Consider the following 21,912-nt stretch of genomic DNA (forward strand, 5'->3'; position numbering starts at 1 on the left):
TCAAAAAAGGGTGTAAGGATAAACCCAGAAAACAAAGGCCAGTCAGTTTAACCTCAGTGGTGGGGTAACTTTTATAAATGATAATCCGGGATAGAATTAACAGTCACTTGGACAAATGTGGATTGATTAGGGAAAGCCAGCACAGATTTGTGAAAGGCAAATCATGTTTAACCAACCTGATAGAGTTTTTTGATGAGGTAACAGAGAGGGTAGATGAGGGCAATGCATTGATGTGGTGTATATGGACTTTCAAAAGGCATTTGATAAAGTGCCGCATGGTAGGCTTATCATCAAGATTGCGGCCCATGGAATAAAGGGGGCGGTAGCAACATGGGTACAGAATTGGCTAAGTGACAGGAAACAGAGTAGTGGTGAATGGTTGTTTTTTGGACTAGAGGAAGGCGTACAGTGGTGTTCACCAGGGATCGGGACCACTGCTTTTTTTGATGTATATTAATGACTTAGACTTGGGTGTACAGGGCACAATTTCAAAATTTGCAGATGACACAAAACTTGGAAGGGTAGTAAACAGTGAGGAGGATAGTGATAGACTTCAAGAGGATATAGGCAGGCTGGTGGCATGGGCAGGCACGTGGCAGATGAAATTTAATGCAGAAAAATGCGAAAAGATACATTTCGGTAGGAAGAACAAGGAGAGGCAATATAAACTAGAGGGCACAACTCCAAAAGGGGTACAGGAACAGAGAGATCTGGGGGTACATGTGCACAAAATCATTGAAGGTGGCAGGGCAGGCTGAGAAAGCGGTTAAAAAAGCATTCGGGATCCTGGGCTTTATAAATAGAGGCATAGAGTACAAAAGTATGGAAGTCATGATGAACCTTTATAAAACACTGGTTCGGCCACAACTGGAGTATTGTGTCCAGTTCTGGGCACCGCAATTTAGGAAAGATGTGAAGGCCTTAGAGAGGATGCAGAGAGATTTACTAGAATGATTCCAGGGATGAGGGACTTTAGTTACGTGGATAGACTGGAGAAGCTGTGTTGTTCTCCTTGGAACAGAGACGGTTGCAAGGAGATTTGATAGAGGTATTCAAAATCATAAAGGGTCTAGACAGACCAGATAGGGAGAAACTGTTCCCATTGGCGGAAGCGTCAAGGACCAAAGGACATAGATATAAGGTGATTGGCAAAAGAACCAAAGGTGACATGAGGAAAAGCTTCTTTACATAGCGAGTGGTTAGGATCTGGAATGCACTGCCTGAGGAGGTGGTGGAGGCAGATTAAATCATGGCCTTCAGAAGGGAACTGGATAAGTACTTGGAAGGAAAAAATTTGCAGGACAACGGGGAAAGGGTGGGGGAATGGGACTGGCTGGATTGCTCTTGCGTAGAGCTGGCAGAGGCTCGATGGGCTGAATGGCCTTCTTCCATGCTGTAACCTTTCTATGATTACATCATGAAAGGGATATTGTCTACACACAGGCTAAAAGGAATCAATTCATTGAGAGGGCTATCTCTCGCTCTCTGTCTCTCTTTCTTTGTCTCTGCCTCTCTCTTTATTTCTCTCTCTGCCTCTGTCTTATCTCTGTCTCTCTCCCCCTCTCCCTCCCAGCACAGGGCAATCTGTATTTTCACAGTAGCAACAACAATTTGCATTTTAAAATGTGAGCCCAATGATTAGAGAGCTAGTAAGGTGTGACTTTATTAGTTTTCATTTTCAAGAAGCATAGAAAGTGATTGTTCTTGCTGTGAAACTGTATATCTTTCAAGCATGCAAAATAATCCAGCTGATGGTGAGAAGCTGTGCCTTGGCTGGGGAAAGCGTTGTTTCAGTCCACCTTCTGTAAAGAGAGATGAATTCTCATGGTGGCACATGTCCTGTCTCATTAACTGGTACATGGGTCGAGTGTTCTCCGTTACGATCACTGGGCCATGCTATTGTTTAACTATACAGTTGGCAGAAAATGGTGCACTCTGTATCATAGGGAAGTGAAGTCCACTTACTGCAGTGATCGGTGGGACTGAACCCAAGAGAATAACCAGCGTAAAAACCCAAAAATTGTGACTGCGCCACAAGAGCCATGGCTAGATATTCTTCAGAGCACTATTGCTGCTGAATGAAGGAGTTTTTTTATTGTTCGGCCCCAACTCTTGGAACACCATACTCTGCTGCAAATCTGGCACATTGGATGGGGTGATTGATCTGTTTTGCAGCATGAGCCTTTTTTAGTGTATGTTTATCTTAGCTGTTAATAAAAATAAAGATAATCTTGTAGCATCAGGTGTGATAAGCAACAATTATTTCATTCATCATAACCTCCATGTATACTAGACACCAGCCCTTTAATACACAAATTAATAATTGGTACGGTGACAAGACCTGTCCTGCATTTTTTTACTGTTACATAGTTGACACTTTACACACCTAAACTGGGCCAAGCATTGGAACAATAAATACTGTAGCCCCAAGATTCACTGGAAATGGCGCATGCACCCAATCAGGGCATGTAAATTAACCTGGGATTTTGGAAGGGGTTAGGGACGATATCAGTTAGGGTGTGGATGCTCACCCTAGATTTACCCCCAAAGGCCTTCCCAGGAACATCAGGAGTTTATCTTTTTTATAACAGTGCAATTTACAATGTTGGCATAATAATAGTCGATCGATAGGTTTTGACTTTGTGCGATAGCGTACAATGGGTGATAGCGAATCGGCAGGCCAACTCCAATTTTTATTGCCATTGAAGTCAATTTAAAATTTAATTAGAAAGATCAGCAACACACCAGAGCAAGCAAATGTTTTGTGTTGGATCTTACCCCGCAGCCTACTCCATTTTGCAGCAGACACTCTATCCTGCGTTCGCCTGCATCTGGAAGCAGGCCAGCTCCACAGCCTGGTTTTGGGCACAGCACCCCTCCCATTTGTAGCACACATTCCTCCGCTCCATAATGCTGGTAACGATCATACTGTAAATGGGAGATATTCAGCAATTAAACCACCAGAGCAATTTGTAATTTGATTTAACCAGTAGAGAGAAGCTTATAGCATAAGGATTATAGTTCTACCAACTGATATCTTTGTACATGCAAGTAAGAGTGGATCACTGCACAAATCTCAGATAATGATCCTCTAATGTGCCGCAGCCAAATTTCAACACAACTTGTATTTATACACACCTTTTAGCATCGGAAAAGAAAGATAGAGAAAGAATTTGCATTTATATTGCACCTTTCACAACCTCAGGACTTCCCAAAGCACTCTACAGCCAATGGAGTATTTTTCACGTGTAGTCACTGTTGTAATGTAGGAAACGTGGCAGCCAATTTGTGCAGAACAAAATCCCACAATGGAGCAATGAGATAAATGACCAATTAATGGTGTTGGTTGAGGGATAAATCTTGGTCAGGACACCGGGAGAACTCCCTACTCTTCTTCAAACAGTGCCATGGTTTATTTTGCATCCACTCAAGAGGGCAGATGGGACCTTTGTTTAATGTCTCATCTGAAAGATGGCACCTTCGTCAGTGCAGCACTCCCTCACGGCTGCACTGGAGTGTCAGCCGAGATTATGTGTTCGAGTCTCTGGAGTGGGGACAGATGTCCCGTATCGCTACTACGGAATTGCTAAATGAAAGTTCCTGCTACCTTTGCGCAAATTTGGAATCGATCCACACAATAAGAACATAAGAAATAGGAGCAAGAGTAGGCCATTCGGCCCCTCAAGCCTGCTCCACCATTATATAAGGTTATGGCTGATCTTTGACCTCAACTCCACTTTCCTGCCCAATCCCCATATCCCTTGATTCCCACAGAGCCCAAAAATCTATCGATCTCAGCCTTGAATATACTCAACGACTAAGCATCCACAGCCCTCTGGGGTAGAGAATTCCAAAGATTCACCACCCTCTGTGTGAAGAAATTCCTCCTCATCTCAGTCTTAAATGGCTGATCCCTTATCTTGAGACTATGCCCCCTAGTTCTAGACTCTCCAGCGAGGGGAAACAGCCTCTCAGCATCTAACCTGTCAAGCCCTCTCAGAATCTTATATGTTTCAAGAGATCACCTCTCATTCTTCTAAACTCCAGAGAGTATAGGCCCATTCTACTCAATCTCTCCTCATAGGACGGCCCTCTCATCCCAGGAATCAATCGAGTGAACCTTCGTTGCACCCCCTCTAAGGCAAGTATATCCTTCCTTAGGTAAAGAGACCAAAACTGTACACAGTACTGCAGGTATGGTCTCACCAAAACCCTGTACAATTACAGCAAGACTTCCTTACTCTTGTACTCCAACCCCCTTGCAATAAGGGCCAACATACCATTTGCCTTCCTAATTGCTTGCTATACCTGCATGTTAACTTTCTGTGCTTTATATACAAGGGCACCCAAATCTCTCTGAACACCAACATTTAATAGTTTCTCACCATTTAAAAAATATTTTGTTTTTCTATTCTCCTACCAAAGTGAATAACCTCACATTTTCCCACAGTATACTCTATCTGTCACCTTCTGCCCACTCACTTAACCTGTCTATATTCCTTTGCAGACTCTTGGGACTCTATTATACAATGGTGGTGGGTTGGCAGCGGGGGGGGTGAAGGTGCACGTGGCAAACCCGCATGAACAAAACTTAGCGTTTCCGACGCGATCGTACGTTGATTGATAGTGATTAACGTCCTCTCCAGGTTTCGCGCCCGGCAGCTAGCCTGATTGACAGGCTGGCTGCCATCAGGAGCTGCAATGCGAGGGGGAGGGGGCGAGAAAGAGAGAGAGCGATGCGTCATCCGGCACTGGAACGGAAGACCGGGGGAGGGGACGGGGAAAGATCGTGGGGGGAGAGGGGAAGTTCGGGGGGGGAGAGGGGAAGATCGGCCGGGGAGAGGGGAAGATCGGCCGGGGAGAGGGGAAGATCGGGAGGACATCGGGGGAAGATCGAGGGGGGTGAAGAGGGGGACATCGGGGAGGATCAGGGGGATGAAGAGGGGGAACATTGTGGGGGTGAAGGGGGGCGGGGTTGAAGAGGGAGACATCGGTTTCACCAGGCGTGAATCAGAAGCGGTGGGCAAGCTGCCCAGGTAAGTTAAAAATCTTTCTAAGTATTCAATCTGCACTATTACCATTGAACTCTCTGTCCCTTCCTGACACACTCTACTTATTTTTACCCAATCACTACACTGCTCTATGGCCTTGACTTTTCTCTTCAGATTTGTAAATTTACCCTTACCAGAACCCGCCCCCCTTTTTAGTTTAAAGCCCTATCTACTGCCCTAGTTATTTGATTCATCGGGACACTGGTCCCAGCCCGGGTTAAATGGAGCCCGTCCCTCTTTCCCCAGTACTGGTGCCAATGCTCCATGAATCAAAACCCTTCCTCCCACATTACTCTTTCAGCCACGCATTTAACTCTCTGATCTGTTTGTCCCTACGCTAATTTGCGCGTGGCTCAGATAATAATCCAGAGATTATTACCTTTGAAGGTCTGCTTATTAATATGGAAGGATGCAAAATAAATCCCAAATAGAAGAGCAGAATTGGCTCTTGTCCAGTGGACACCCTCCTGCTTTGATGTGAGAATAAACTGCTCAATAAATCAAAGCCAAAGTTCAAGATAAAAATTGAAACAAATGCACCAGATCAATAACTGGCGTAAGACCAGGTCTACTATAAGCATGGGGTTTGTTGGTGGCTGGCAAGGGGACTTTTTGAGATTGACAATGAGCATTAAATGGGACTTGTGTGGCACACCTTTGAGCGCATGAAGATAAAAATCTTGCGTGATTTAGGGGCGTGCAGATTCACCAATTTTCTCTGGTGATTGGTCACCGCCTTCAAAGAGCTGTCAGCTGTGAAAAAAACATTTCCAGACTGTGAAGCTGCTGAGTTGAAAATTTGGCCCCTGGTGTTGCTCCTTTCAACAAATAAAAATGAAGAGGGGAGGGTTTTACATTTAAACAAGTATCAGGCCCAATATCAGATACGCCTCGGACCGACCCGTTCCAGCTCAGGGATTGTTCCCTGTGCGCAGTTCACATTGGCAGCCCAGCATGAACCAATTTCTAGGCCGCAGATTTTGTGATTTATTCAGTCATGTATTTGACAGCTAGTTGTTTTCGAATATGGCCTTCATTCACATGCTGGATGGGAAATGCACACAGTGCACTGCACTTTTAATAGAAATGCACCTTCTTTGTATGCGTTCCAGGAAACACATAGGACCCAAAATTCATCTTTTAAAGAAAAACAGAAGAATGACCATTTTTCTCCAATAATTAATGACTTACCAGAAAATTGCCAATCAGGTAGCTTTGAAATATGGGATTTTTGAGAAGCTGGATTTATTACGAGGCCATTAATTACAGAGAAAAATGGAGATCGATAGGCATGAACGCCCTCCTTTAATGAAAATCCTTCGGTTTTACAAGAAAGGAGGAAGTCCACACTGATTGTTTTCTTGACTCCCTGGGATCGATATTCACTGCCTTCGGCTGGCGAAAACCTCAAAATGGGGTCGGTAGCCTTACTATCCCGAGAACACTGATATTGCAGCCGGCTCCATTTTGAAAGGGGCCTACCGCTGGGCGTCGAAAGCACCCACCTGTTTCAGGCAATAGGCCCCCTTTTAATATGGAAATTGGGATCCTATGATGTAAATAGGACCCCTATTGCCATTCTAGATGGGAGCTGGTCGGAGTCTGCTCCGTGCACACTCCGATAAGTCCCATGGGTGGTGGAACCGTAGAGGCCCTGCCAGAGGTAAGTGTCGAGTTATTTTTGTGGGCCCTGGAGAAGCACTCCACAAAATTAAACTGGACCACTGTCACCCTGGGAGCCCCCCTCCGTGATTACCAACCCCCTCCCCAACCTAACTTGCTGTTGACTGCCCCAGCCCAATCTTGAGGCTTCAATCTGGTGAGCTGCATTGGGACACCTGTTTGGAGCCCTGCAGCTTGCCTGCCAAATTTAAATGATGTGGAGATGCCGGTGATGGACTGGGGTTGACAATTGTAAACAATTTTACAACACCAAGTTATAGTCCAACGATTTTATTTGAAATTTACAAGCTTTCGGAGGCTTCCTCCTTCCTCAGGTAAATTACCTGAGGAAGGAGGAAGCCTCCGAAAGCTTGTAAATTTCAAATAAAATCGTTGGACTATAACTTGGTGTTGTAAAATTGTTTACAAAAATTTTAATGAGGCAGGGGCTTCAAAATTGTGGGGGCCTCCGCCCCCAGAATGGGTGGCCAACCAACACCGGCCAGTTACCCAAAAATCACAATCGTCACCCCCCCGCCGTATGATATCAAAACTACCCATATAATATTTACTGACTGAACATTTAACCTTTACTACTAATACAAGCGTGAGGCCTTATTCCAAAGTCAGTAACACAGCATGTCCTAGTTTCAGAATTCATGGCCTTGTGTTCTGTAATATTTGTCCCACTCGCCAAGGCTTCTTCGACAGCACCTCCAAATCCCATGACCTCCACCACCTAGAAGGACAAGGGCAGCAGGCACATGGGAACAACACCTCCTGCACGTTCCCCTCCAAGTCACACACCATCCCGACTTGGAAATATATCGCCGTTCCTTCATCGTCGCTGGGTCAAAATCCTGGAACTCCCTTCCTAACAGCACTGTGAGAGAACCTTCACCACCCCAACTGCAGTGGTTCAAGAAGGCGGTTCACCCAAAGCAAGTATTTTGCCACTGGCGCACATCACTGAAATGAAACAGCGAAGATTAACCCTTTTGAGTACTGAATGTCTTTTGGAACTTGCACGTTTGTTACCTGCCAAGGACACCTTCTCAAGGGCAATTCGGGATGGGCAATAAATGCTGGCCTTGCTAGCGATGCCCACATCCCATGAATGAATAAAAAAAACTCTCTAAATTTGCATTTTGCGTAGCTCATTAGCCTATTTGTTAAGCTACCTATCATGTCATGTACACCATCCACCTGTTTCTTGGTGACACCGCAGCTTCTTTGTTGGTCTTGAACTTGAGTATCTAATCACAGGTCTTAGGTCAATATCATTCAGCCTAGCAGTCTCCCAATCTAATTTCTATAGTATACACATATCGATCCAAAGGTTTTGATTTGTACTACCAATGTCAGGCGACATGTTACTGTCAATCTATCAAGTGAAGTCAGCCATATATATAAGATGTCAGCACATTATTAGGTACCATTGCTTTAACTGCTTTGCTTGACTGGGCCATATTTCCTTGAATTCGGCCTGATGGGTATATTCTTAATTTCCCCAATCACATTTTGCACTAGTTATATTCGGATGTCATTATGTGACCTGTTCATGTGCTTCCTCCTACTTATAATTAGTTGTTTGATGTGTTTTTCTCAGCAGAGGAGATTAAACAAATGGATTCAGTCATGTTTTAAAGCAGGACAGATGGGAATATGGTTACAGAAAATACTTTTAAAATTCAGAATGATTTTGAGGGATGGCTAGTAGCTGTTATGGGTATTCTAAAACAGAACCTTCATCATTATTAACATCCTGTTCCCTGCGGATGACTAGCTCCATTGTTTTGGTTTTGTTTCATATTAGTTAAGTCCGAATAGGTAATACTTATTGAACCACTCCACTGGATTCAGCTGTTTAACGCCCCATTTCGAACTCCACGCCAATTACCACTATGTTGGATAACCACAACACTTCCTTCAAATTTCCCATACATTGTATCAGGTTATTGTTATAAAAAACAAAATAATACTTTTACTTTTCATAGAGGGGTAGGTTTATTGTTACATAGCATTTGGAGGGGGTGAAAACCAATTTCATTAAAGCTCATGATGATTGCTTTCTGACAGCAGTATAGATGGGGGCATGACTGGTATTTGTGTGTGTTTGAGAGAGAACCAAGTCTATCAGAAAAAAATATATATTAGCAATGAGTTCTGAAAGAAGTTTGCAGGGAGGTTCTGAATAAAAGCCCTAAATTTAATACTTGTTTATTTAAACATAATCTTTTCACAGCACTAAGTCCTGTTGCAGATAAATTTAGCTAAGAAGGAAAGATGCAAGTTAGTTTAATCTTTTCTTAAGTTTTATATTTCTTGGCCTTCACTATATAAAAACCTGCACAGGTGGAACAGAGTGCTATCTGATATTCAGGTAAAGAGCTGCTTGCTCTCTGTCAGACATGCACAAGTGCATTTATTTATGCAACTGTAGTATCTGATAGGAATAAAGTTGTTTATTTATTTATCTATCGGCAGTGGGCAGGGAAAACACTTTATTTTTTGTCCAGGGTCTAATCAAAAAACACTTATTCTATCATCTCTGAGATCTTGTACAAATTATTTTCTCTGTTCTTTCAGTGAGGATGAATACTCTTCTCCAATCCCATACTTCAGCATCCCTCCTTGCAATAGTATTACCTCCGATTCATTCTTAGGAGCAACATCACAAGAGCTCAGCTAGTGTAAAAGATCATCAGCTACTCCCATATAGTAGCAGATTTCTGATACATAGACAAAGAACAGTAATACTTGATTACAGGTTTATAGGTTAATCAGAACATTTTGTCCACAAAACTTTGTCCTAGACACTTCAGATCTCCTTCTTTGGACTTCTAATCGTAAAAGTCCAGAAGATAAGAAAAGGGATTGTAATGAAGGGAATTAGTAAAATTGATGCACAGGGGCACTTTAAGATAAAAGCAAAGAATCATCATCGGACATAATTATAAGCAAAAAGCAAAGAATCATCATTGGACATAAGTATAAGCTGTAGAACTTGAGCCAAAAAACTTAAATCAAATAACTTCTTAAAACTCATTTTGTAAAGTTTGAGGCAAGAGTATGAGAAAGATGGAAAATGGTCAGATTGGGTGAGTTTAGTAATCTCATCAGTTCTTTTCTAAAACCGTTATGTTTTCAGGTGAGAGACTCAAATCCTCTAGTTAAGAAACTTGAGAAAACCGAGGACCCAACTGATTTTGCTCTGCAAAATCTCACACAAACACCAGATTATTACTAGCAATTTTCACATCAGAAAAATTAAACATCTGAGTTTGAATCTTATTTCCAAAACACTTTTCATTTAATACTTGGTTAGAAACAGTGATGCTGATCAGACAGCTCCTTCTGCATCTTTCCAGGGCAGCACACAAGTAATGGTTTTATTTTCCATCATTTGTTACTTTTAGTGAAAAATGGACGCAAATATAGAGTGTGGAAAATATACCCCATCCCAATAAAGCAGAATCCAGGAGTAAAGCAGAATTCATGAATAAAGATATCTGGGCAATGGAGAATTTTTTTTGTGTAACACTTCTCCAAAAGGTACAGAAACAAAAGGCTTATAATATTTTCCCCTCTAAAGCGCACACGCACACACATGCTTGTAAGTTCTTCTTAAGATGTCCACCATCATCTAGACAATTAGGCATAATTATCAAATTGATCATTTTTCCTATATAAATTGATATTTTTTCCTCTTCTGTTCTGTGCTGAGCAGCATATGAGGCAATCCATTTCCTCCACTGCTTTGCATCCAGCAAATCGTGCTCTGGATTGTTTCCATAACTAAGTCCCTTTTTATGTGAACAGATCATTAGCTCGCCTCACAACTCCCTACCAGGAGAACCAGCTAGATGCAATGGGTGGGGGTCGGGACTCCACTCCCATCAGACATGAGCATCGCGCTGGATGTCAACCCAATATTCAGAAGCCAGATTTCTTGTCTCCACTCGCCAGGGCTGTCTGGAGTCGGACTCGAACCCATAACCTCCTAACACAGAGGTGGAAATGCTACCACTGAGTCAAGGCTCACTCCCCCTGTGAAATAACGACTAATTTAAAATTAGGTTGTGGAGGTGATTATCTCGATTCAGTCATTAAAAAAGAAAATTAAGTTAAAATCAATTACCATAGCATAAATGAAATCCCTTACTTGCCTTGGATTCTGTGTGGAATTGTTTGATATATGATGCCTACCATAAATCTGTGTACTAAATCACTTTACTAATTGTGACATTATTCCTTCTATAAGATGCAAGTAGCTATCAATAAACTTGCTGCTGCAGACAATATTTTATAAGCAAAAATCTCCACCCCTGTTCAGATCACATGTTCCAGCCTTACGTGGACCAGCTTTACTATCAATATTACATCTGCAACAGATTGCTGAACTCTGACCTCCTCAAGAAAGCTGCAACGTGTACCGTAAAACAAAACGTTATACCCACAGCTTTTCTATGCGGTGGCCAAGTGGTAAAACATTACTTGCATCAGTCGGGAGATAACATCCCAAGGACTACAGGTAATAAAAACTTGTATGATTGTGTGACTACAGCACTTGATTTTAAATTACTATTACTGCTATTCTCCCTTTTCTCTTCCTCTGCCCCTTCCCCAGCTACTTGTTGCCAGGCAACTTCCTTCAACTGCGGCAGAGTTCCGCACAACCCCAGCCAGGCTTCTTTGTGCTAAGCTGACAGGATGCACAAATTTAGTTTTGCAAGCCGGTAATCGTTTTCCCCTCTCCTGAGGTGAAACATTGTGCTATTGAAGTCCAATGGAAAACTGCAGGAAGCCACTCTCAGTAGGGACAAGTAGACTTGTGTGACAAACAGTCCTTCAAATCAAACTGCAACCATCTAGTAGGTACATTGTCTGTGCTAGTGTGCTATTATAAGAAATGCATTCCAGAAATACTGAGTGCAGTTGACCTGAAGGATTGAGAGTGTACAATCACTGAAGTAAAACCTAAAGGCATTATTATGCACTGGAGGTCACTTCTGTAATCTGAGCCACATTATTTTACTTTCATAGTCTGAAAACTGCAGCCAATACTTCATATGCATTTGGAGCTAAGCTGATTTTTAAAACTGAAAGGTGAGCAAAGTCTGAGGGAGATGGAGAACAAAAAGTAGATTGCACATGCCCTATCACTTCAGTGACCATCAATAGAAGGGGGAAACTTGAAACCTGAAGTGTGATATCTTTCACATTGTAGCATCTGATGCTCAGTGTGTTTTCACCAGCTTTGTGCAAGTGACATCAGGTGCCCTGTGACATCAGTTGGCAACAATCGATATTCCATAGTCTACTGACATTGTTCACTGCAGCTTATTATTGGTTTATGTCACAAAGCAGGAATCTGACAGCTATTTTCTTACACATGATAGCTCTTCAGCAATGTCCACACAACATTTCAGAACAGAAATACACATTTTTGTTTTGTGGGACTAGGTGATTCACTGGTCAGCATGTTATTCTTTCAACTCTGGGACTGCTGTTCAAATCTCACAAATGACAAGCTCCTCTTTGCCAGGAGTACAGGTCCTTACTGAGATGAATTTGCACAATCTACGACTGGTTATTACTCCACAGAATAAACCCATTAATTTACGTTGAATTTTGGGCAAATCTCAATCATAAAAAAGGTTTAAAGGGGCTAGTATGGGAAATGGAAAACATCACATGATGCAGTCAGTGTGCTCATCTGAGGCTGCGGTTGAGGTGTTCTTTTCGGACGTAGGACAGGGTGTTTTGCCCCATATCTGGACATGAACTTTTAAACAGCATTAGAGACTCTGGCAGAACACAAAAAACAGGGAATCACATTTTGAGATTTCGACTGCCGATTGTCTTGTCTGCTAGGCACTAACACCATGGTATCATGACAGATGAGGTTAGAGTAAGGCTGCCAACCCTCTAGGATTGTCCTGGAGTCTCCAGGAAGTAAAGATTGATCACCCAGGAGCTCTGAGCAACCCAGGAGAAAAATCATAGTGGCTTTAAAAAGAAATGTGTTTTTTTTTCATTTTCTTTGAACACTTTTGTTTATTAGTTATCAAAATATTGGAGATAGGAAAAAGGGTGGGAGGTCATGTGATGAAACATCCAGGAATACCTCCAACCAGAGCTGACAACCCGAGGTTAGAGTACACTGCCAGTTTGAGCATCCAGCCGTGCCCTTGTCTTGTTTTATCATTGGATTAAAGGCTTATTAGAAAGCAGCTACTTTCATCTGGCCAGTCTTCAAAAATTATGCAGTAATAAATTTACATGAAACTGAAGTTCCACCCACCCCATCCATCCATTTTTTCTGACATTGAATACATTTTTTGGGGAAAAAAATAATGATTCTCAAAGGAACATCAACTTACTATTGAGGCTGTTAATGTGATGTGTCAGTGAATCATCTCTGATCATCATACCATGCTTTGACCATCAGACCACTCCTTCTTTCTAAAGAACGTGCCTTAGATCACTTGATAGAACACAGAAACAATGGATGTTTTCCCAGAGCTAGTCATGTCAACTGGTCACCATAGCTCAAAAAACAAGACGGAGGACAAAGTGGTCAATTTAACACTCATCATAAAAACAACACATTCATCAGCTGTGTAAATGTTGCGATTTTGAACTTAATGATGGACAGATGAGCAGCAAAACAGTACTTGCATACCTTGGTTCCAGTGTGATGTATCGGTTTCCTTTTTTCTAATAGTCAGTACAAAATTGGATGCAAAATTGGTCATACTGTTATTTATGTGTTTGGTAAAAATTACCACAAAAATAATAATGTCATCAGGAATGATGGCATTAAAATAGTGACAGCAGCAATTTCTACGCCAAGCAAGGAAAGAAGTCCACAGGTCATGAAAGCTTTCCTGTGCTCTGGACTCTACAGTAGGTGAAGAACAGGGACGTAGGCAAGGGGAGGGGGCAGTTCAGGGTGTTTAAAACGCTGCCAAAATTTCTATGATTTTTTCATTGGACTACTCCTTCTGTCTAAAGAACATGCCTTAGATCACTTGATAGAACACACAAACAATGGATGTTTTCCCAGAGCTGGTCAGTTCTGCAATTTGACCAATGAAGCTCGATTCGTTGGGCTCGCGCTTCTAAATGTTCACTGGGATGTTGCAGTGAATAGTGGCGAGGTAATCTTTAGACTAGCGACAAATATCCGACCCCCTTAGACTTCTTGCTTTAAAGTTTTTGTCTGACAAGTGTTTTTTCTTTTCATTTGAATAGTTAGATTAATGGAAGTAATTATGTTTCTAATTGAACCTTACTTTGAAATTTCTATTGAAAAATAGACCTTTTGAAGTAGCTTTGTCTGGTATGGCAAGCTCATATCCAACCAACCCCAAGTAAAAAATTCTGCCTACGTCACTGGTGGAGAACAGGCAAAATCTACACCATGATTTTAATTTAATTTAATTTACGATGGAGAATAATTTAATAAATGCCTCCCATAACCCCGGGAAGAGTTTTCTGTCTACATTGCAAATGATTTTCTGCCACTGAAAAAACATCAGTAGTTCTCACAACCCTCCTATACTATGAACTTATTTCCATCAGCTTTAAAGCAATTCTATAGAACCAAAGCCTGCAAATAATTACCCGACGCTCATCCTGAGGTACATTAATGAGCCTCAAATGACAACGAGTTGGAAAAATCTATACCAATTGTCGTAAGAGTGCCCAAAGGTCATCTCCTTTTCCTTAAATGCAATGTTCTAATGAGGCGTGGTGTTTGAACTTCAAGAGCAGTTCAATTCTTAAATAATAACAAGTTTTCACATTAAGGGGGTGATTTTAAACCCCAAGAACGGGTGGGTTGGGGGTGGATGGGAGTTGAAAAAATTTGTTTTTTTTTGGGTCGCAACCGTAAAATTTTCGGACTTTGCATTCCCAGTGGGAAGCCTGTACTTTTATGTGCCGATGTTAAACCCGGAAATAAAGCCGGGTTGTGGATGCGACCCAAAAAACAACTGTTTTCAACTCCCACCCGCCCCCAACCCACCTGTAATTGGGGCTTAAAATCAACCCCTAAGGTTCAATAAAAGACTATTAATGTAGCAAAATACATTTAAGTGTGGGCTAAGCCACACAAGAAATGGGGAGGGATGTGAAAGCAATGATTTGCATGCGAGTGTCAGTTGTCAGCAGTGAGGAATTGAGGTAAGGATATTGTTGTGATAATTGTCTGCAAATAGCTGAGGGACAGGATTGAGAAACCGGAGAGAAGGGTTTCAGGTACTCAGGGGGCTTGGTAATTGCAAAAGACTCACTGATGATAAGGGGCTGACATACAGGAGGGGCAACTGAGATTGGTGGAAGTGGTCAATTAGAGACAGTGCAAAAGGAACGAGGTAGGGGAGAGACAGTGAAAAGAAAGAAGGAAAGACTTGCATTTATATAGAGCCTCTCACGACCTCACAACGTCCCAAAGCGCTTTACAGCCAATGAAGTACTTTTGAAGTATAGTCACTGTTGTAATGTAGGAAATGCGGTAGCCAATTTGCGCACAGCAAGATCCCAGATAATGAACCAGATAATCTGTTTTATTGATGTTGGTTAAGGGATAAATATTGGCTAGGATGCTGGAGGGGGAGGTTGGAGGTGACACTGTTGAGGAAGGCAATGACTGGGCTAAAAGAAAAAAAGGAGGAAAATCATGCAAAAACAGGAAGGTTTTGATGGCAAAACTAGCACGAGAGAACAGGGGTTAGAATTTCTGTGAGGGTTTCCTGGTCTCCTGTCGTAACTTTGGCGGAAGATCAGTGGAAACCCCGGAGAAACAGCACGAATAACTGAAGTAACGGTGGGAGATCGGAAGAATCCCGCGGAAATTCCAGGCACAGAATTCAAGCCCTGATCTACACAGAAAGGGCCAACAAAGTTGCTAGAACACTTAGGTGATAGCAGATTAGGTGGTCAGGTCAAGAGTGGGGGGGGTGGTGGTCAGGGCTGCAAACTCAGGGAGATAGTAGTAGCGGGAGACTCTGACCCCTATATTAGCGGGGAGGCGGGACGGCAGCGGGGGGGGGGGGGGGGGGGCGATTGGACGCATGGGTAACCCGCCCAATAAAATCTGTCCGTTCCCCATGCGATCGCGGATCAATTGGAGACACTTAACATGGCTTCTGGTTTTGCTGTCCGAAAGCTGCGCAGTGGGTGGACTGCGCACCCGCATCACAGGCTGTCAGCTGGAGGAGCTCTATTTAAAGGGGCAGTCCTCCAATGGCTGCTCCTGGAGCAAAAACCCACACATCACAATGGAGCAGCACAGGGGAAAGGCTGCTCCAAGATTTAGTGATGCCTCACTCCAGGTGCTACTGGATGGGGTGAGGAGGAGGAGGGATGTCTTCTACCCGACACACGGGAGTAAGTAGCCTGGCTCTGCCACCAGGAAGGCCTGGCTCGAGGTGGCAGAGGAGGTCACCAGCTGCAGCAACATCTCCCGCACCTGGATCCAGTGCAGGAAGCGCTTCAATGACCTAACTAGGTCAGCCAAAGTGAGTACACTTACTCAGTCTCTTACATTCCATCTTGCACATCACCGCCCCCAGCCCCCAAGTCATTCTGCACTGCCAACACCACTCTATCACATCACTCCCCTCACCCACTCAAAGCTCATCCTCAACTTAACTGCACTTCCTCACCTCCCCATTACTCACCCACCACTACCACTCAACCCAATCCTCATCCAATGTCATGGCTCTGTCTCATACTCACCATCTGATGCATCTCTTTCACGGTCAGCCTCACCCAAACCAATGCATTCATCGGTTGGTCATGTCACCATCACTCACTCACGTGTCCGTACTTTCTCCACTTATAGGAGAATGAAGCCCAGATTGCACTGGAGGGGGCAAGGACTGGAGGGGGGCTGCAACAGATAGTCATCCTCACAGATGTGGAGCAGGAGGTACTGGAGCTGAGCCGTACCCTCGAGTGCCTGTCCATCGGGGACGCCGAGACTGGCACCTAACAAGCGTCTGGTGATAGAACTTTAACATTCAGCACACTCAATATGAATTGATGTTAACAACGCTTGCCATCTTCAGCACCTCAGTATGCTCATTGCAACATGACACATCTGTGATCCTTAATATTGCCTTCTGTTCTCTTACAGGGCCTTCAGTGACCGCTGTGAAGGCAGAGGGCGATTCCTCAGAGGACCTACCAGCCTCTGCGGGTGCACCGTCACATCTGAGCGAGCCATCCACCAGCGCAGATACTCACACCTCAGTGGGTCCCAGTCCACAGTTAGTTGGGTTGGCACCTGGTGAGTTACCACACACACGTGAGCACGAGCAGACACTGGGGAGCTGTGGAGAGTCCGCGTCGGTGGGAGCACTCCTCTCCAGGCTCTGCTCAGCTGGACACAGATGCTGAACCCTGGGGGCCATCCTTTGAAAGAAGAATGATTGAGGGGCAGCAGCTCATTTGCGAGGTGCTGGAACAGGTGCCATGCGCACTCTCCACAATAGCGCAGAGGATGGAGGAGTCCAACTCCTGCATGAGTGGAATGGTGGCACAGGTACGAGAGGAAATCTCTGAGATACTTTCACAGGGACATGAGGGCATCTCTGAGATAGTGTCATGGGTAAGTGCGGGAACGTTTGCGATGGAAGGAAGGCTAGCCTCCATGGAGCTTCAAGCTTAAATAGGCAGGCAGATACACTAGCATTGGCCTTACTAGGCTTCACACATGTCCTCCAATCTGTCATCCAGCAGAGTGGTAGGAGTGGTGTGGGCCTGGCCCAGGGTTGGGATGATGGCTAAAGGGGACATGGAAGTGGGGACGCCACTCAAAGCGCCCCCACATCTCATCCTTTGCCCTCCTCTCAATCAGTACCCGCAATGCTGCCTCGCTCCAGGTGGCCGAGTCTGCCCCTACACAGGTACAGGTGGAGCTGCCTTTGGAGGGGCCCTCATGGGCACCAAAACCCAGAGGGCATAGGCCCAGAGCATCTAATCGGTCAGGGCATGAACAGCAGCAACCTGCCACTACCCCTGCTGCAGCCACAGGTGATGTACCACGCAGAAGTAGCCGGAAGCGAAAGGCAAAGGTTTTGTAAGCACAAAGGGGATGCACAAGTGTTTTTGATGGTTGGTCATGTTTTTTATTTATATTTGCTTTTTGTTAAACTCACATTAAATATTATTATTGTCACCACTACTGCCATGTCTTGGCCATGCTTGACTGGCTTTTGTAATAAGGCCCTTTCATGAGGTTCACCATGAACCCCCACACTTGATGCCACCCATTGGGTCACTCTACAGTGGGCGTATGTGTAGTTGTAGGACTGTTTTGTGCATGGGGGGGGTGGGGTGCTGCCTGTGGCCGCTGCTCTATCCAGATGGTGAGGACTGGACTCTTCACACTGTCCGGTGTTAGGAGAACCGTTCACATATCAGTGATTCCCTGGCATCACGAGCAGCCAGGTGAGCCGCTGTTCTGCCCATGAGTTGCTCCTGCTCCTCCTCCACCTCCTCCTGCTCCTCCTCCTCCTCCGCCTCCTCCTCCTCCTCAATGTGGGTCGCAGATGTGGATGGGGCCTCCTCAAGCGGCACTCCTCTCTGTTGTGCCATGTTGTGCAGGGCACAACACACGACTATAATGCGTCCCACTCTGTCTGGTGCCTATTGAAGCGCTCCCCCAGAATGATCAAGGCTCCTGAAGCGCATCTTGGGCAGCCCTATAGCATGCTCAATTGTAGACCTGATAGCGATGTGGCTGTCGTTATATCGACGCTGTTGCTTGGTGGTGGGGTCTCTCAGAGGTGTCATGAGCCACGTGTGCAGGGGGTATCCCTTGTCCCCGAGGAGCCAGCCCTTAAGGGTGTTCAGCGTGCGGAAGAGGGGCGGGATGTTGGACTCCCGGAGGATGAAGGAATCGTGGCAGCTGCCAGGGTATCTGGCGCACACGTGGAGGAATCTCTTGCGGTGGTCACCAACGAGCTGAGTGTAGATGGAATGATACCCCTTCCTGTTGATGAACAGTCCTGGCTCGTGTGGAGGTGCTCGTATTGCTATATGGGTGCAATCGATTACACCCTGCACCCGTGGGAAGCCAGCCACAGCGTGGAATCACACTGCCCTCTCTGTCTGGCTGAGGTCTTCCATGGGGAAGTTGACATAGTGCGAGGCCCTGGAAACAAGCCGTCGGTGACCTGTCTTATGTGCACTTGTGTGCAGACGACTGAGAGACCCTGGCGATATCCCCGGTTGCACTCTGGAAGTATCCCGAGGTGAAGAAGTTGAGGGCAGCGGTGACTTTGACAGCGACAGGTAAGGAGGAGATGCTCGGCCCAGCCGGGAGCAGCTCGGCACGCAGGAGGTTGCAGATGTCTGCGACTACCTGGCGACTGAGTCTGAGCCTCTGTTTGCACTGCTCCTCAGGGAGGTCCAGGAAGCTGAGCCTCGGTCTATAGACCCTGTTGCGAGGGTAGTGCCTCCTGCGACGTCGCTCTCTCTGTTGTTGCCCTCTTTGCTCTTGTGCAGGTGCCTGTGGCACAGCACTGTGTTGTGGAGCTCCACATGGCAGAGGTGGATTCTGTGCCTGGCAAGACTGGTGATGTTGCTCGTCCTTGGATGAAGTGGTGAATGCAGCCATGGCGCCACCCCACCCCCCCCCCCCCCGCCCCATCCTGATGGTGTGAGTTTGAGGGGTTCCGCAAAGTAGGTAAATATGTTTGCACAGCAGAGTTTTGGGTGGAAAGTAAAAATTTTGAGTGAAAATACAAAGGTCTTGCAGCTAAAATTTTGTCTGAAGTGACAGAGTGCCCTGCTTCAATAAATGACGTTTTCTCCCCACCTGTCAAATAAGCATTTGCATCTCCCACTGGCTGAAACACGACTGTTGCAACAGGGAGTGTTTCCCACAGCATGGGAAACACGCTGAGGATCCTTCAAAATCGCTCCCCTGCCAAAATGTCTAGTCAATCAAGTATTTCAAGTACCTCAACTATCGGAGAAACTATGCAAATTTTCATCCCGCCGGCTTTAATTGCTGGTTGGACTCCCGCATTCTGGAGGCACGCACGCACCCAGACGCGTCATTGGGGAACCCGGAAGTTGGCGGGTTGGAGCCATGTCTGAACCAGCTCGGCATTTTAGCAATTTTCGGAGCCCCCCCCGCCCCCAACGCACCCTCTCCATCACCCGAAAATGGGCCCCTCTAAGTTTAGATGGCTAATCAGCTGTGTCTAAAGGGCAAGATAAACAGAATGTGGAGCAGCCTACCTGGAGCCAGAGCTGCCCACCTTGAAGGGAGATTGCGGGGGAGCAGATATAGACTGAATGGTAGTAGTCACACAACAGTAAATGAAATAAGGAGAAGCCACGTTAATTTCCTTCAAATATGGGGAAATGGAGGTATTATTCTTGGGGACGCTTACAATGCTAGGGAAGAGGGGTGAGACAGACAAGAATATTGAGAAATTAGCTGGCTAAATGGTGCAAGGCATGTTGGAGTTGTTTTGGCAATAGAAGAGTTGGTACAGGGGTGATGTGCTTCACCTAAACATGACAGGCACAGGGAGGATAGAAATAGCTTTCAAAACCGTTTAAACTAGGTTAAAGAGGGGAGTGCAGCAGGACCCAGACTATGCACAAGATCAGACAGGATAACGGAAGTAATTAGGACACGACTAATTCATTATTACCACGAGCATCATATTACCCAGACAGCAAAAGCAGACAACCAGATAGGGAGGTAAAGGGGGCAGAGACCAAAATTAGATGTATATATATACACAAATTCCACCAGCACTTAAAAATAAAGTGGTGGAACTAGAAGCAGTTGTAGCACTGGTATCTTCAATGTCATAGCATGTAGCGTCATGGATAATCCAGGAAAATGGAAATGAATATAACTTACAAGAGAACAGGGCATTCAGGAAGGATAAGGGCACAGATAAAGTTGAAGCATTGCCTTACATGTCAGAGAGACCTAAATATTAAGGTCACTGAGCCAGCATCACAGAAAAAGTGGTATGAAATTCTCTAGCTAGATATATTCAAAGGAACAGGACAACATTTAGGACTTACGCCAAACCACCAGGCCATACCAGCTCATCACTTTATGATAATATTAGAATAATGAGTAATGAGAGATAAATACAGACAGGGTCTTCAACCAGCCCAACATAACCTGTGAATGTCCAAGTTGGAAAGTCTCTTGAGCTGCTCAGTGTAGTGCACAAATGCTTCCTGACACAGTAGGGCCGATTTTCTGAGTTCGCGCTCCTGGAGGGAAGCCTCTCCAGACGGGCGCACAAATCAGGAAATTGCAGGCACGCTTCCCTTCATTTTTCACCCATTAATTTTTATGGATAGAAAATTGTGGGCAGCAGGCCCATTGTTTTCTGATATGTGCATCTGGCGGGCAAGGTTCCTCATCAGGAAATTACCCCAAGTATGTCAGGCGCCTAAGACAAGAAGCTCTCTTCTGGATTTGGTTCTTGTGAATCACCCAGTTACTATTTAGAGAGTAAATATATCTAAAGCACTAGGTGGTAGTCACTATGGCACCATAATTTTCAATTTTAGTTGGGCAAATTGTACCAGCATGTAACCAAACCTTTGTGCACAACTTCAGGTAAGTAAAATTCAAGGGCATGAGGGTCAAGGTTAGTAACAAAGAATGGGAGCCACCAATCAAGAATAAATCTGCCAAGGATAAAAAGGAATTCTTCAGAAACAATAGGTGGGACATGTTGTGCAAGTTTATACCTAAGTGCAGCAAAGACAAAGTAAACAAAAATATTCAAAAGTGAATCAACGGGAAAATGAAAAAGAACATTGAAAAATAAAGATTTACAAATTTTCTAAGGGTGGCCAATGGACTGAATATAAAATTGTCCAGGAGCAGGTCAAGAAAAAATGGATTATGCTCAACTAGAGATTAGACAAGAGAAAACTGGAAAGGGGGATTCAAAACAAAACGCCCCCAAAAAATTTCCAATACAATTATAACAAGAAACTACTTAGAGAGGAGGTTTAAACTTGAAGGGATCCAAATGGAGTTGAATGTGGAAAATGAACTAGAGATTGTTAACTTGACTAATTCTTCGCGGCATTACCATTGCCGAATCCCCCACCATCAACATTCTGGGGGTCACCATTGACCAGAAACTTAACTGGACCAGCCACATAAGTACAGTGGCTACAAGAG

At 44.6% G+C, this 21,912-nt stretch overlaps 1 protein-coding gene across 1 annotated transcript in view; it reads right to left on the reverse strand.

Annotated features, from left to right (window-relative positions):
* Positions 1-21,912, reverse strand: part of prkn (parkin RBR E3 ubiquitin protein ligase) — a 1,016,703-nt gene that overhangs the window by 133,384 nt on the left and 861,407 nt on the right. Inside the window, exon 9 of the mRNA XM_067989235.1 lies at positions 2,779-2,928. Within this exon, the coding sequence (XP_067845336.1) occupies positions 2,779-2,928 (150 nt within the window). The remainder of the gene's footprint in view (positions 1-2,778; positions 2,929-21,912) is intronic.

Source organism: Heptranchias perlo, chromosome 8, assembly GCF_035084215.1.
Source record: "Heptranchias perlo isolate sHepPer1 chromosome 8, sHepPer1.hap1, whole genome shotgun sequence".
NCBI lineage: Eukaryota > Metazoa > Chordata > Chondrichthyes > Hexanchiformes > Hexanchidae > Heptranchias > Heptranchias perlo.